At 35.6% G+C, this 11,084-nt stretch overlaps 1 protein-coding gene across 1 annotated transcript in view; it reads left to right on the forward strand.

Moving 5' to 3' along the window:
- LOC107621703 (ethylene-responsive transcription factor ESR1) overlaps window positions 1–11,058 on the forward strand; it is an 11,324-nt gene extending 266 nt beyond the window's left edge. Inside the window, exons 2-9 of the mRNA XM_016323721.2 lie at window positions 4,235–4,364; window positions 4,450–4,537; window positions 4,631–4,669; window positions 4,904–5,078; window positions 5,636–5,666; window positions 8,041–8,056; window positions 9,895–9,899; window positions 10,350–11,058. Coding sequence (XP_016179207.2) covers window positions 4,235–4,364; window positions 4,450–4,537; window positions 4,631–4,669; window positions 4,904–5,078; window positions 5,636–5,666; window positions 8,041–8,056; window positions 9,895–9,899; window positions 10,350–10,830 — 965 coding nt within the window. The 3' untranslated portion in view covers window positions 10,831–11,058. The remainder of the gene's footprint in view (window positions 1–4,234; window positions 4,365–4,449; window positions 4,538–4,630; window positions 4,670–4,903; window positions 5,079–5,635; window positions 5,667–8,040; window positions 8,057–9,894; window positions 9,900–10,349) is intronic.

Raw genomic sequence — 11,084 nt, forward strand, 5'->3', positions numbered from 1 at the left:
ATATGTTTATCATCACAAAAGTTAATATTTAATTTTTGACTTAACAATATATATAATTTAAAATTAGAATTACATGCTGTTTTATTTAAATTTTTGTTCTATTTTTAACAAAAAAAATATATGAATATTTCAATGTCTTAATTGATATAGTGCCAATAGAAATTAAAGAAACGGAATTAGAAGATAAAAGAAGAAATGCAAAGTGTTAGAAAGTAAAATAAAATGTAAAAATTAAAAGAAAAAAATGAAGAAGAATAAATTAAAATAAATAATTTTAATTAAAAATAAAGTACCAGTTTAAATTCAAATTTTTGAAGAATTACTTATTAAGATTTTCAGTTTTATTACTCTGTGATATCAGGAAGCTGAAAATATTTTTAAATTTTTAAGTGTCTTTTAAGAAAAACTGAATTGATTATAATATTTATTTAAAATTTTATTTATAAATTAATCTAATGTCAATTAACAGTTATTTTTATAATATATTAGCCAATTTTTAAATTTAAATTAATAACCGTTTCCGCACTTATTTCATTGATACTTTGTATTGCTACCTCTGTATGTCCAATAACATCATGTCAATTAGAACATTGATCATTTGCGTCATTCTAATTGAAAATTAAAAGACCTGGCAAAAATTTGATATTTTAATAATTAATTATTTATTTTAAAAATATGTAAATAATATGTATATACATGCATAAATATATAATGATTTATTTGATTATTAAATTTTGGATAAAACACTCAAATAAACTAAAGTCATTCAAATACTACATAGATCACCCAAAGCCAAAATTTTACGTGAATGCCCTCATGCATGTTACTATATAAATCGAATGAGCTAAATTCGATTTACAAATTACGGTAGTAAATCGAAATGCAGTGATTCAATTTACTACGGTGTAGGGTGATTCGAAAAAGGGTGAGTCGATTTACTAAGAGCTGCACATGGTTTAATTTAACTCATAGTAAATTGATACAAGACATATCGATTTAGTACATAGTTTTGGCCTATAGTAAATCAAATTAGATGTATTCGAATTGCACCCATGGTAAATCAACATAGCCTGTATCGATATAATATATATATACACACACACGTGCTTCAATGTAAATCGAATTAGTCTCATTCGATTTACACACAAACCCCTATGTATAGAATTTAAATTGACTTGATTCGAATTACATTTCACCACCACATACCCCACTAAAGTCGAAAATCCAGATAAAGTAAAGCAAGCTATACTACAAAATTAATACTGCAAAAATAGAAGACGACTCAAATTGAATCTATTGGTTGGACGGAGTCGCCCATATTGCTAGTAGCGTGCATGAAGAGGTTAGTAAATAAAATTTAATTTTTTTATTTTTTTAAGAAATAAATAATTGATATTAAATCGCTTAGAACTTGATTATTAGAATTATTAGAATATCTAAATTTCAAGTAGTAGTTAGAGTATTCATTTACGGGTAGTAATGTGTTAGAAGATTGGTAGTGATATTAAACCGTTTTGAACTTGAATATTATAATTGTTAGAATCTTTAAACCTCAAATAGTAGTTAGAGTATTGATACAGCTATAGTAGTGTGTTAGAAAATTGAAATCACAAATGCATGTTGGATAAAGGATACCAATGTATGTTGACGAGTATATTTAACAGGTTTGGTTAGAGTTTGTAAGTTTTTATTGTTACAAGTTTAACGAGATTAGAAATTTTATGGAGTTTAAGTTAATTTAACTTAATTTAAGTTAATTTGGATTTCAAGTTTTGGATTATGTAGGCAGTAGAAAATTAGTAAAAATCTAGAATGATTTAATTTATTTAAAAAATTAAATTATAAAATGTTAAATTAACGAGGTACTACAAAGTTAGTTATATGCTAAAGGATTTAGCTGTATGCCATAAATAGTAGGTTAACTATGTTCCCTTAAAATTTAATTGAATTCTGGTCAAAGTATTGTTCGATTAAAATTATCAGTTTTAGGTGTTTTTGTTATCTAAAGTGTTATGATTCTAAGAGAATTTTTTAATGTCGTGTAGCCCCACCGTTGTATCACAAGCATGAGGAGACAACATGGTATGTCGTTAGACAATAGGATCATATCGTACCTGCAGATAGTTGGCATGTCCCATCTCGCGAGGCTCAACGACCACTAGTTTAGGTTGGATGAGCCATTAGTGAGTGCATTTGTGGAGAGATAGTATCACTTTGTTCAGATTTGATATTTTAATAATTAATTATTTATTTTAAAAATATGTAAATAATATGTATATACATGCATAAATATATAATGATTTATTTGATTATTAAATTTTGGATAAAACACTCAAATAAACTAAAGTCATTCAAATACTACATAGATCACCCAAAGCCAAAATTTTACGTGAATGCCCTCATGCATGTTACTATATAAATCGAATGAGCTAAATTCGATTTACAAATTACGGTAGTAAATCGAAATGCAGTGATTCAATTTACTACGGTGTAGGGTGATTCGAAAAAGGGTGAGTCGATTTACTAAGAGCTGCACATGGTTTAATTTAACTCATAGTAAATTGATACAAGACATATCGATTTAGTACATAGTTTTGGCCTATAGTAAATCAAATTAGATGTATTCGAATTGCACCCATGGTAAATCAACATAGCCTGTATCGATATAATATATATATACACACACACGTGCTTCAATGTAAATCGAATTAGTCTCATTCGATTTACACACAAACCCCTATGTATAGAATTTAAATTGACTTGATTCGAATTACATTTCACCACCACATACCCCACTAAAGTCGAAAATCCAGATAAAGTAAAGCAAGCTATACTACAAAATTAATACTGCAAAAATAGAAGACGACTCAAATTGAATCTATTGGTTGGACGGAGTCGCCCATATTGCTAGTAGCGTGCATGAAGAGGTTAGTAAATAAAATTTAATTTTTTTATTTTTTTAAGAAATAAATAATTGATATTAAATCGCTTAGAACTTGATTATTAGAATTATTAGAATATCTAAATTTCAAGTAGTAGTTAGAGTATTCATTTACGGGTAGTAATGTGTTAGAAGATTGGTAGTGATATTAAACCGTTTTGAACTTGAATATTATAATTGTTAGAATCTTTAAACCTCAAATAGTAGTTAGAGTATTGATACAGCTATAGTAGTGTGTTAGAAAATTGAAATCACAAATGCATGTTGGATAAAGGATACCAATGTATGTTGACGAGTATATTTAACAGGTTTGGTTAGAGTTTGTAAGTTTTTATTGTTACAAGTTTAACGAGATTAGAAATTTTATGGAGTTTAAGTTAATTTAACTTAATTTAAGTTAATTTGGATTTCAAGTTTTGGATTATGTAGGCAGTAGAAAATTAGTAAAAATCTAGAATGATTTAATTTATTTAAAAAATTAAATTATAAAATGTTAAATTAACGAGGTACTACAAAGTTAGTTATATGCTAAAGGATTTAGCTGTATGCCATAAATAGTAGGTTAACTATGTTCCCTTAAAATTTAATTGAATTCTGGTCAAAGTATTGTTCGATTAAAATTATCAGTTTTAGGTGTTTTTGTTATCTAAAGTGTTATGATTCTAAGAGAATTTTTTAATGTCGTGTAGCCCCACCGTTGTATCACAAGCATGAGGAGACAACATGGTATGTCGTTAGACAATAGGATCATATCGTACCTGCAGATAGTTGGCATGTCCCATCTCGCGAGGCTCAACGACCACTAGTTTAGGTTGGATGAGCCATTAGTGAGTGCATTTGTGGAGAGATAGTATCAGGAGACGCATACATTTTATCTATCATTCGGTGAGTGCACGATTACGCTACAGGATGTAGCCTACCAGTTAGGGCTCCCGATCGATGGACAATACGTCAGCAGATGTCAGACGGACTTTGAGCGGTACATCGATGGCAGCCGTCCGACATGAGTTTGGTTCGAGGAGTTGTTAGGTGTGTTGTCACCACAGGACTGCATCAACAAGTTCACTGTGGAATGTACTTGGATGCAAGAGACATTCAGTGACCTTCCCGAGGTGCAGACGAGGAGACAGTCAGGAGATACGTGAGAGCAAATATTATGATGCTATTATCGACACAGCTCTTCGGTGACAAGTCTGGTACCCGCATGCATATCAGGTGGCTACCGTACGTAGCGAGGTTAGAGGACATAGGAAGGTATAGTTGGGGATCTGCCGCTTTGTTGTGGTTATACAGGTGCTTATGCCGTGTGGCCAACAAGCATGTGGTTAAGTTGGCAGGTCCACTACAGCTCCTCTAGTTATGGATCTTTTGGCGGTTTTAGGCCGGATGGGTTTGACACTTTTCTCTGGCCCTTGGCGACGAGGTACTCAATTGATTACTAGTTGTTTTCTGTGCTCCTATTTATCAGATTTTTTTGTGATATGTTGATAACATATCTTGGGTGGCAGGTGGTTAGGTTATCAGCCGACATCGAGCGAGAAGGGACCTAGAGTCGCGCACTGCAGACTGAGGATAGATTTACTTCATTTTGGCTATGTGAGATTCAGACACTTTAGTGTTTTATTCTTCAGTTATTTAGTATCATTACTAGTCATGAAACCTTATTTTGGACCCAATTTCCCTTTTTAGTTCGCTTGGATGCAGTACATCATGCCGAATGTCATACAGGTAGTGCATCCCAAGAAACTAGAGCCACGACACACATCGTTATGGAGGTCTGTGACGGCATTGATCTACTTTGCTATCATAGAGTGACCATCAGGTGGATCGGGTTCTACCACAATTTGGAGGAGTACAGCATCGGCCGCGACCCGAATTGAACATCGATTTCTTGAGGAGATTAGCGTCATCATGCAGGAGGATGATTTGGCATGACACAGATATCAGGTAGGTGGATCCTAGACACCTCTTGACGTGGATCTGAATGAGCCTCCTTCTGGACCTATCGATAAGACATTTGCGTTGGGTGAGACACCTCCGTCGGCACATGCTACACATACACTTGCACCTCCCGATCCATCAACGTCACCGAAGCGCATACCAGATGAGATGGAGAATGACGGCGACAAAGACGAGGGTGATGTCACTCTAGCACAGAGAGCACGACGGATCAGACGCCCCCGCCACTGCTTCATAGGATCGCATCTCTTTTGACTTGGGTTTTTGGCACTAAGCCGTTCATGTTAGGTCTTCCCTATTGTTATATGCTATTAGATATGATTTAGTATTGCAGCTACAGTCATGGTTTATCCGAACATGGTTTTGAACTTGTTAGTATCATGTGTTCATGTTTCCATTCAGAAGCACAAGTATTTTATTATGTTCAGAACCACATGAATTTCATTATGTTTAGAAGCACATGTATATTATGTGACTCTTCCATTATGAGTCGATATTTTATTACACTAAATAAGACTAAACAAGCCACTGTAATTAAAATAAAGCAAAAACTACTAAACATTACACAAGCCATCAAATAAAAATAACAAAGAGACTAAAAACAACATGACTAAACAATAAGACTAAAACTAAAGACAAAATATTACACTAAATAAGGCCAATACTAAACGTTACTGGCGGAAGTAGAACCAACACTGACTCCTCCGTGTGGATATCTCCTACATGTGTGGCCAGGCTGTCTACAAAGGCCACATCTCTTGGGTCTGTTCGGGTCAGCCTTGTCCATTGTGGTCCAGATCCTATTAGTCCTGGGATGCCCTTCAAACGCACATCTCTTGGCGGGATTAGGAAGACTGTCGGACCATCGTATGGTGGCCAAAACCCCTCAGCGATTTGAGGGGTGAACCCTATCCGATAGGCATCGAATATCGAGCTAAGGCGATACATCTCATGGGTATAAATTGACCAATCCAGACGTGAGTATGCACAGCACGCAATGCATGGTAACATGGGTAATGAAGTTCCTGAAAATATCCACAGCCACAGGTGTGGTCCCTGGGGGACACTCTTTAAGAGCCAAGTGAGAAGCTCCTTGGCGTAGTCTCAGCCACAGTGAACATAGAATTTTTCCTATCATACAAAGTCATCGTGAAATACCTTGAGGCCTTCAGACTTGCCTCAATTACCTTCATCAGATGCTGACTAAACTGATGCCCGGTTCCTAACTGTGCCTCTGCCTTTCTTTCTTTGCGAAAAAAAAGCTCTGCCAATCTTCCATAGGTGGACTTCAACAACGAACAAACTGGTAGGTTCTTTACACCCTTCAGTATCAAGTTTACATACTCAGAGATGTTCGTAGACATATAACCAAACCTCTGATCTTCATCTCGATGTTGAGTCCACTGTGCACAGTCAATCCGATTAGCCCAGTCACACATTATCGGGTTTTCAGAGCAGAGGATGTCAAACTAGTAGTCAAACTCGACCTTAGTTTTTGTATAAGCAACATTCACTAGAAACCTCCTAGCATCTTTACCCTTAAAACTCAGGGTGAAATTCGCTGTCACGTATCGGATACAAAATGCCCGGTATGCATTAGATGGAAACCAACCCCCATCAGGAGCCTCTAGTGTAGCCTTGATCCCATTGTACCTATCCGATATGACTAGAATATCCGATTGAGGCATTACGTGCTACCGAAGGTGAGATAAGAAGAATGACCACGACTCTACAATCTCACCCTCAACAAGTGCGAATGCGACAGGAATGATATTGGAATTGCCGTCCTGAGCAATCGCAACTAGCATTGTACTACCATATTTGTCGTACAAGTGGGTCCTGTCGACACTAACCAGAGGCTTGCAATGTCAGAAAGCCTCAATACACGGTGGAAATGTCCAAAAAAAGACGGTGAAAATAATCATGTGACTCATCAACTTGCCCATCCACTCGCACAGGACTCGTCCTCAACACTGCAACACTACTCGGCATCGTCATCTGCACACCTGGCACCCATAGCGGTAACTTATTATACAACTTTTCCCAGTCTTTGTAAATCTGAGCCACGACCATCTGCTTAGCCAACCAAACTCTCCTGTAAGTCGGTCTAAAACGAAAATGGGGCTATGTCGTATTCTACAATACCTTGATCAACACGGTAGCATCGAATCTAATCATAAGTAGTATGAAGGTTGAGATCACATGGTAATTAAGCCTCCTGTGACCACTGGATATCGAAGTGACCAGACAAGCATGCAATCCATTGTACCGTTTTACCTCCCAAATACCATTGCGTTGGCAGAGACTGATACGAATCAACCATGTGCATTTGTTGCCGAATTCCTTACACTTCTCATAGTACTTGCAATAATCGGATTCCAACACTTTATACTCAACTCCACATCGGATGCTATAAGTCTTCACGCTCAGCATGACCTCCTTTTTATCCTGAAACTGCTGACTGACTTGGAACTCAGCTAGTCCTCTTGTATCTTGTGTGTCTCTGGCCCCAAATCTGAAAGGCACGCCAGGTATCCCCTACTGTCTCATGGCATCCAAGTCCAAAGTTGAAAAATGTCGAGGATACTGCTGAGTTCTTGAACTAGCCGCTCCATCACCCCCAGCTGGAGTACTCCTCGCTATGTCATCATCGCTATCATTGGCAGTCGTTGTGGGCTCCACATTATCATCATCATCATCATCCTGCAGTGCATCTTTCACACCATCCAGTGCTCTACCTTGTCAGGAATCCGGTACTACATCAGGAGTACCAGCGATCGCAAATTGCAACATCACCGAAGGATCCAGTATCACCTACTTCTCTGTCACGAGTGGGGTTTAGATCGGCAGCGAAGGACGGGGAGGCAACCAAAACTGCCTCAAGCTCAATCATGGACACAAATGAAGAGGCACCAACAGGCATCAAACTAGAGCAGGCCGCCATGGCTGAAGGCTGAGGATTCTGGTTAGAACCTCCTGAACTAGAGGCCACATCCACAAGTTTGGCCAATAGCTCAAGAGTCCTCACCTCGGGAAATTGTCAACGACAATGGAATAGAACTTGCAAATCTTCGTTGCTGTCTATGACGAAGGAATCGTACTTCACATCATCCCGCAATACAGAAATCGTAATTCTATAGCATAACTTCTCCACCCGTTTCATGCCTTGCAGCTCCAATTTTCAGATTATCGTATTCTGGAACTTGATGAAACTCGTTGACGGTTTGAGAAAAATACTAAGCGGATCCTTATCTGTAAATTTAATTCTAGATTGCGTTTTCTTCTTAATCGACCCTCTATAGTGCACCAGAACTAAAAAACTATCATCACTAGCCATTGCATGTCACTATGACGAGGAATTCACATTCAACCGCTATTTATATACGTTTGCACCATAGTAAATCGAATTAACTTATATCTATTCATATATCTTGATAAATACATAATAAATCGAATTGTGTTGTGTCAATTTATTCATTAATTTACGTGCATGTAAATCGAAACAACTCCAATCGATTTACTTGGTTACTAATACCATTGAGTAAATCGAACTGACCTTATTCGATTTACTAAGAGGTCTAAATATTCATGCATAAATCGAATCAATCCCTTCGATTTGCATGTATTCCTACTAATTCGAATCAGGTTGATTTGATTTAGTACCAATATTGCTAAATCGAATATAGTTGTATCGATTTACATAAAAAGTCCATTGGAGACCTGCACATAACGGATTAAACCGTGAGCGATTCATATAATATACCACTCCCATTTATTTATTTAGATTTTTTACCCTTAAATTTTAGTAGACATAGAATTCTTTTTATTAAAATCCGCATGACAGACACCACCATTTATAAAAATTCATCGCCTAAAGCTACATATATAACCGTTTATTTAACTTGTCCCAAGTACCGATACTTTTTTAACTCCGTGACTTACTTGATTATATATATGCCCTCGTCCCCCACAGAAAATAAAGAGAAAAAAGAAAAAGGAGAGGGGTTAGTTGCCCTAATAGATTAGAGATTTGAAAATAGTGAAGCAGATTTGATCAAATGATTTGATATGTTAGGGTAATTATGATGGCCAAAGAATCTTTTGTCTTAAACCGATGTATCCCAACTTGGGATTGACCCAATTATAATAATGATAATCATATAGGGTAGGATTAAGTGAAAGATTAGTGGCTAATATATATAGTGCACAATATTTATCGATGTTTGTTTTAATTTGTGAAACCGATCGAAACTACAGAGAGCTATGCAACTAGAAATAGTTGGAAAACATATACGATGGATACCCTCGGTTATCTTGGTCCCCGACATCTAAATGTGATATGATCTTAATTATAGAAAAATGATACTATGAAAATGTGTTGATTATTAAGGCAATTGTTGCTCCTTTTATATTTGAGAATGATGATATGTTCAAAGATTTGTAGCTCAAACCTCACACCAAGGGGATTAAGACTTGCAGTCACTGTCTACAAATTGCTCTCTACTCATCACATGAAAAGAATCTCCGGACTTAGCTTCCATCTTCAGTTATGGATTAATTAAAGAGAGAAAAAGAGACATAGAAAGTAAAAGCAATTTATAACAATGTTACCAAACACTTAATCCTCATATTTTAAAGCCAACTTGGTATATTTTTGGTTTTATAGTTTGGTTCATGTGATGATCTACATTTGAAGATGAGTTTAATTGCTATATATTGATGATATTATGAGAGTTTTATATTTATTTTCCAATCAAACATTTATATTTGTATAATTATTATTTAATAAAATATTTATTTAACCAATTGTTTAATATAGATGTTTTATTAACATTTATTCAAGACAAAGTGTCTAATCTATCAGTTGTTATATCCTTTGTATTTTAAACATATTCCCTCTATAAGTTTACTTTATTAGATCTTTTTAATATAAACCTTCAGATCTATTATCTAATCATCTGAATGGATAATATTAGTGAAACACTATTGTTCAGTATTTGTATCGGAAGATTTTTTAGACGCGTCCAAAAATAAATGTATGCAAGTAAAGTCGTCTTTAATTTAAAGCAAAAAACTAATAATCCTAGTGCGAGACTAAGAGAGGGAGACATAATTGTGTCCAGAAAATGAATGGACTAGTAATCCTTTGATAATTCCATAATCATAGCATACAAATTGCAATACAGCCAACATATAGCTGCTAGGTAAATACAAAGAAACTTTATAATAACCTCAAAATCCTCCAACTGGGACCCTCTATAGGTCTCTTTAAAAAAGTTTTTCTTAATTTTATAACAAAATTCAATTAATTTTTTTTCATTATTATTTTTTATTATGTCAATAAATTATTAGACCAAATTGAATGAGGTTGAAAATAGAAATAGAGGAGAGAAAATGGATTGGATTAATGTTAGAAAGCTAAAAGAATGAATGATGTATTATGTTTCAGGAAAACAAGGATATGGCTTGGAACGTTTGAGACAGCAGAAGATGCAGCAAGAGCGTACGATGAAGCAGCAAGGTTGATGTGTGGAACGAGAGCCAGAACCAACTTCCCTTACAACCCTGATTCCTCTCACTCCACGCCATCCAAGCTTCTCTCTGCTACTTTAACCGCTAAGCTTCACAGGTGTTACATGGCCTCTCTTCAAATCACTAGACCTTCTCCCATCAACAATGGCGCCTTTTCCACTGCACCAACACCCACCATCCAACAGAAGAGACCACACAAGGATGAACAACAACAACAGCAACAGCAACAAGAACAACAATCTTCATCTTCATTGGAAGATGGCAACTGGGCTTCCATGAAGAAGGTTAAAGTGGAAAATCATGAGTTTATTAAGCCTCTTGAGGAAGATCACAATCACATTGAGCAAATGATTCAGGAGTTGCTTCATTATGGCTCCATTGAGCTCTGTTCTCTTTAATATCATTTGCTATATATGCTTCCTCCTGAGATCAATTATTATTCTGCTAATTTTTAACTTAATTTAGATTATGATGATTATCTTTAATATCAGGTCCTTAATATCTTCTATATTCAAAGTGACCTTTTTCTTTCTTTTTGTAGACAATGCTGTCTATGTACCACCCTTTTCTATGTATAGCCAATCCAATCATATTCCAATATCTTCAATTAATTATTTGTTTCTATCTTTCAATGCACATTTTCTTCTTTTCC

The sequence above is a fragment of the Arachis ipaensis genome, chromosome B10, assembly GCF_000816755.2.
Source record: "Arachis ipaensis cultivar K30076 chromosome B10, Araip1.1, whole genome shotgun sequence".
Taxonomy (NCBI): domain Eukaryota; kingdom Viridiplantae; phylum Streptophyta; class Magnoliopsida; order Fabales; family Fabaceae; genus Arachis; species Arachis ipaensis.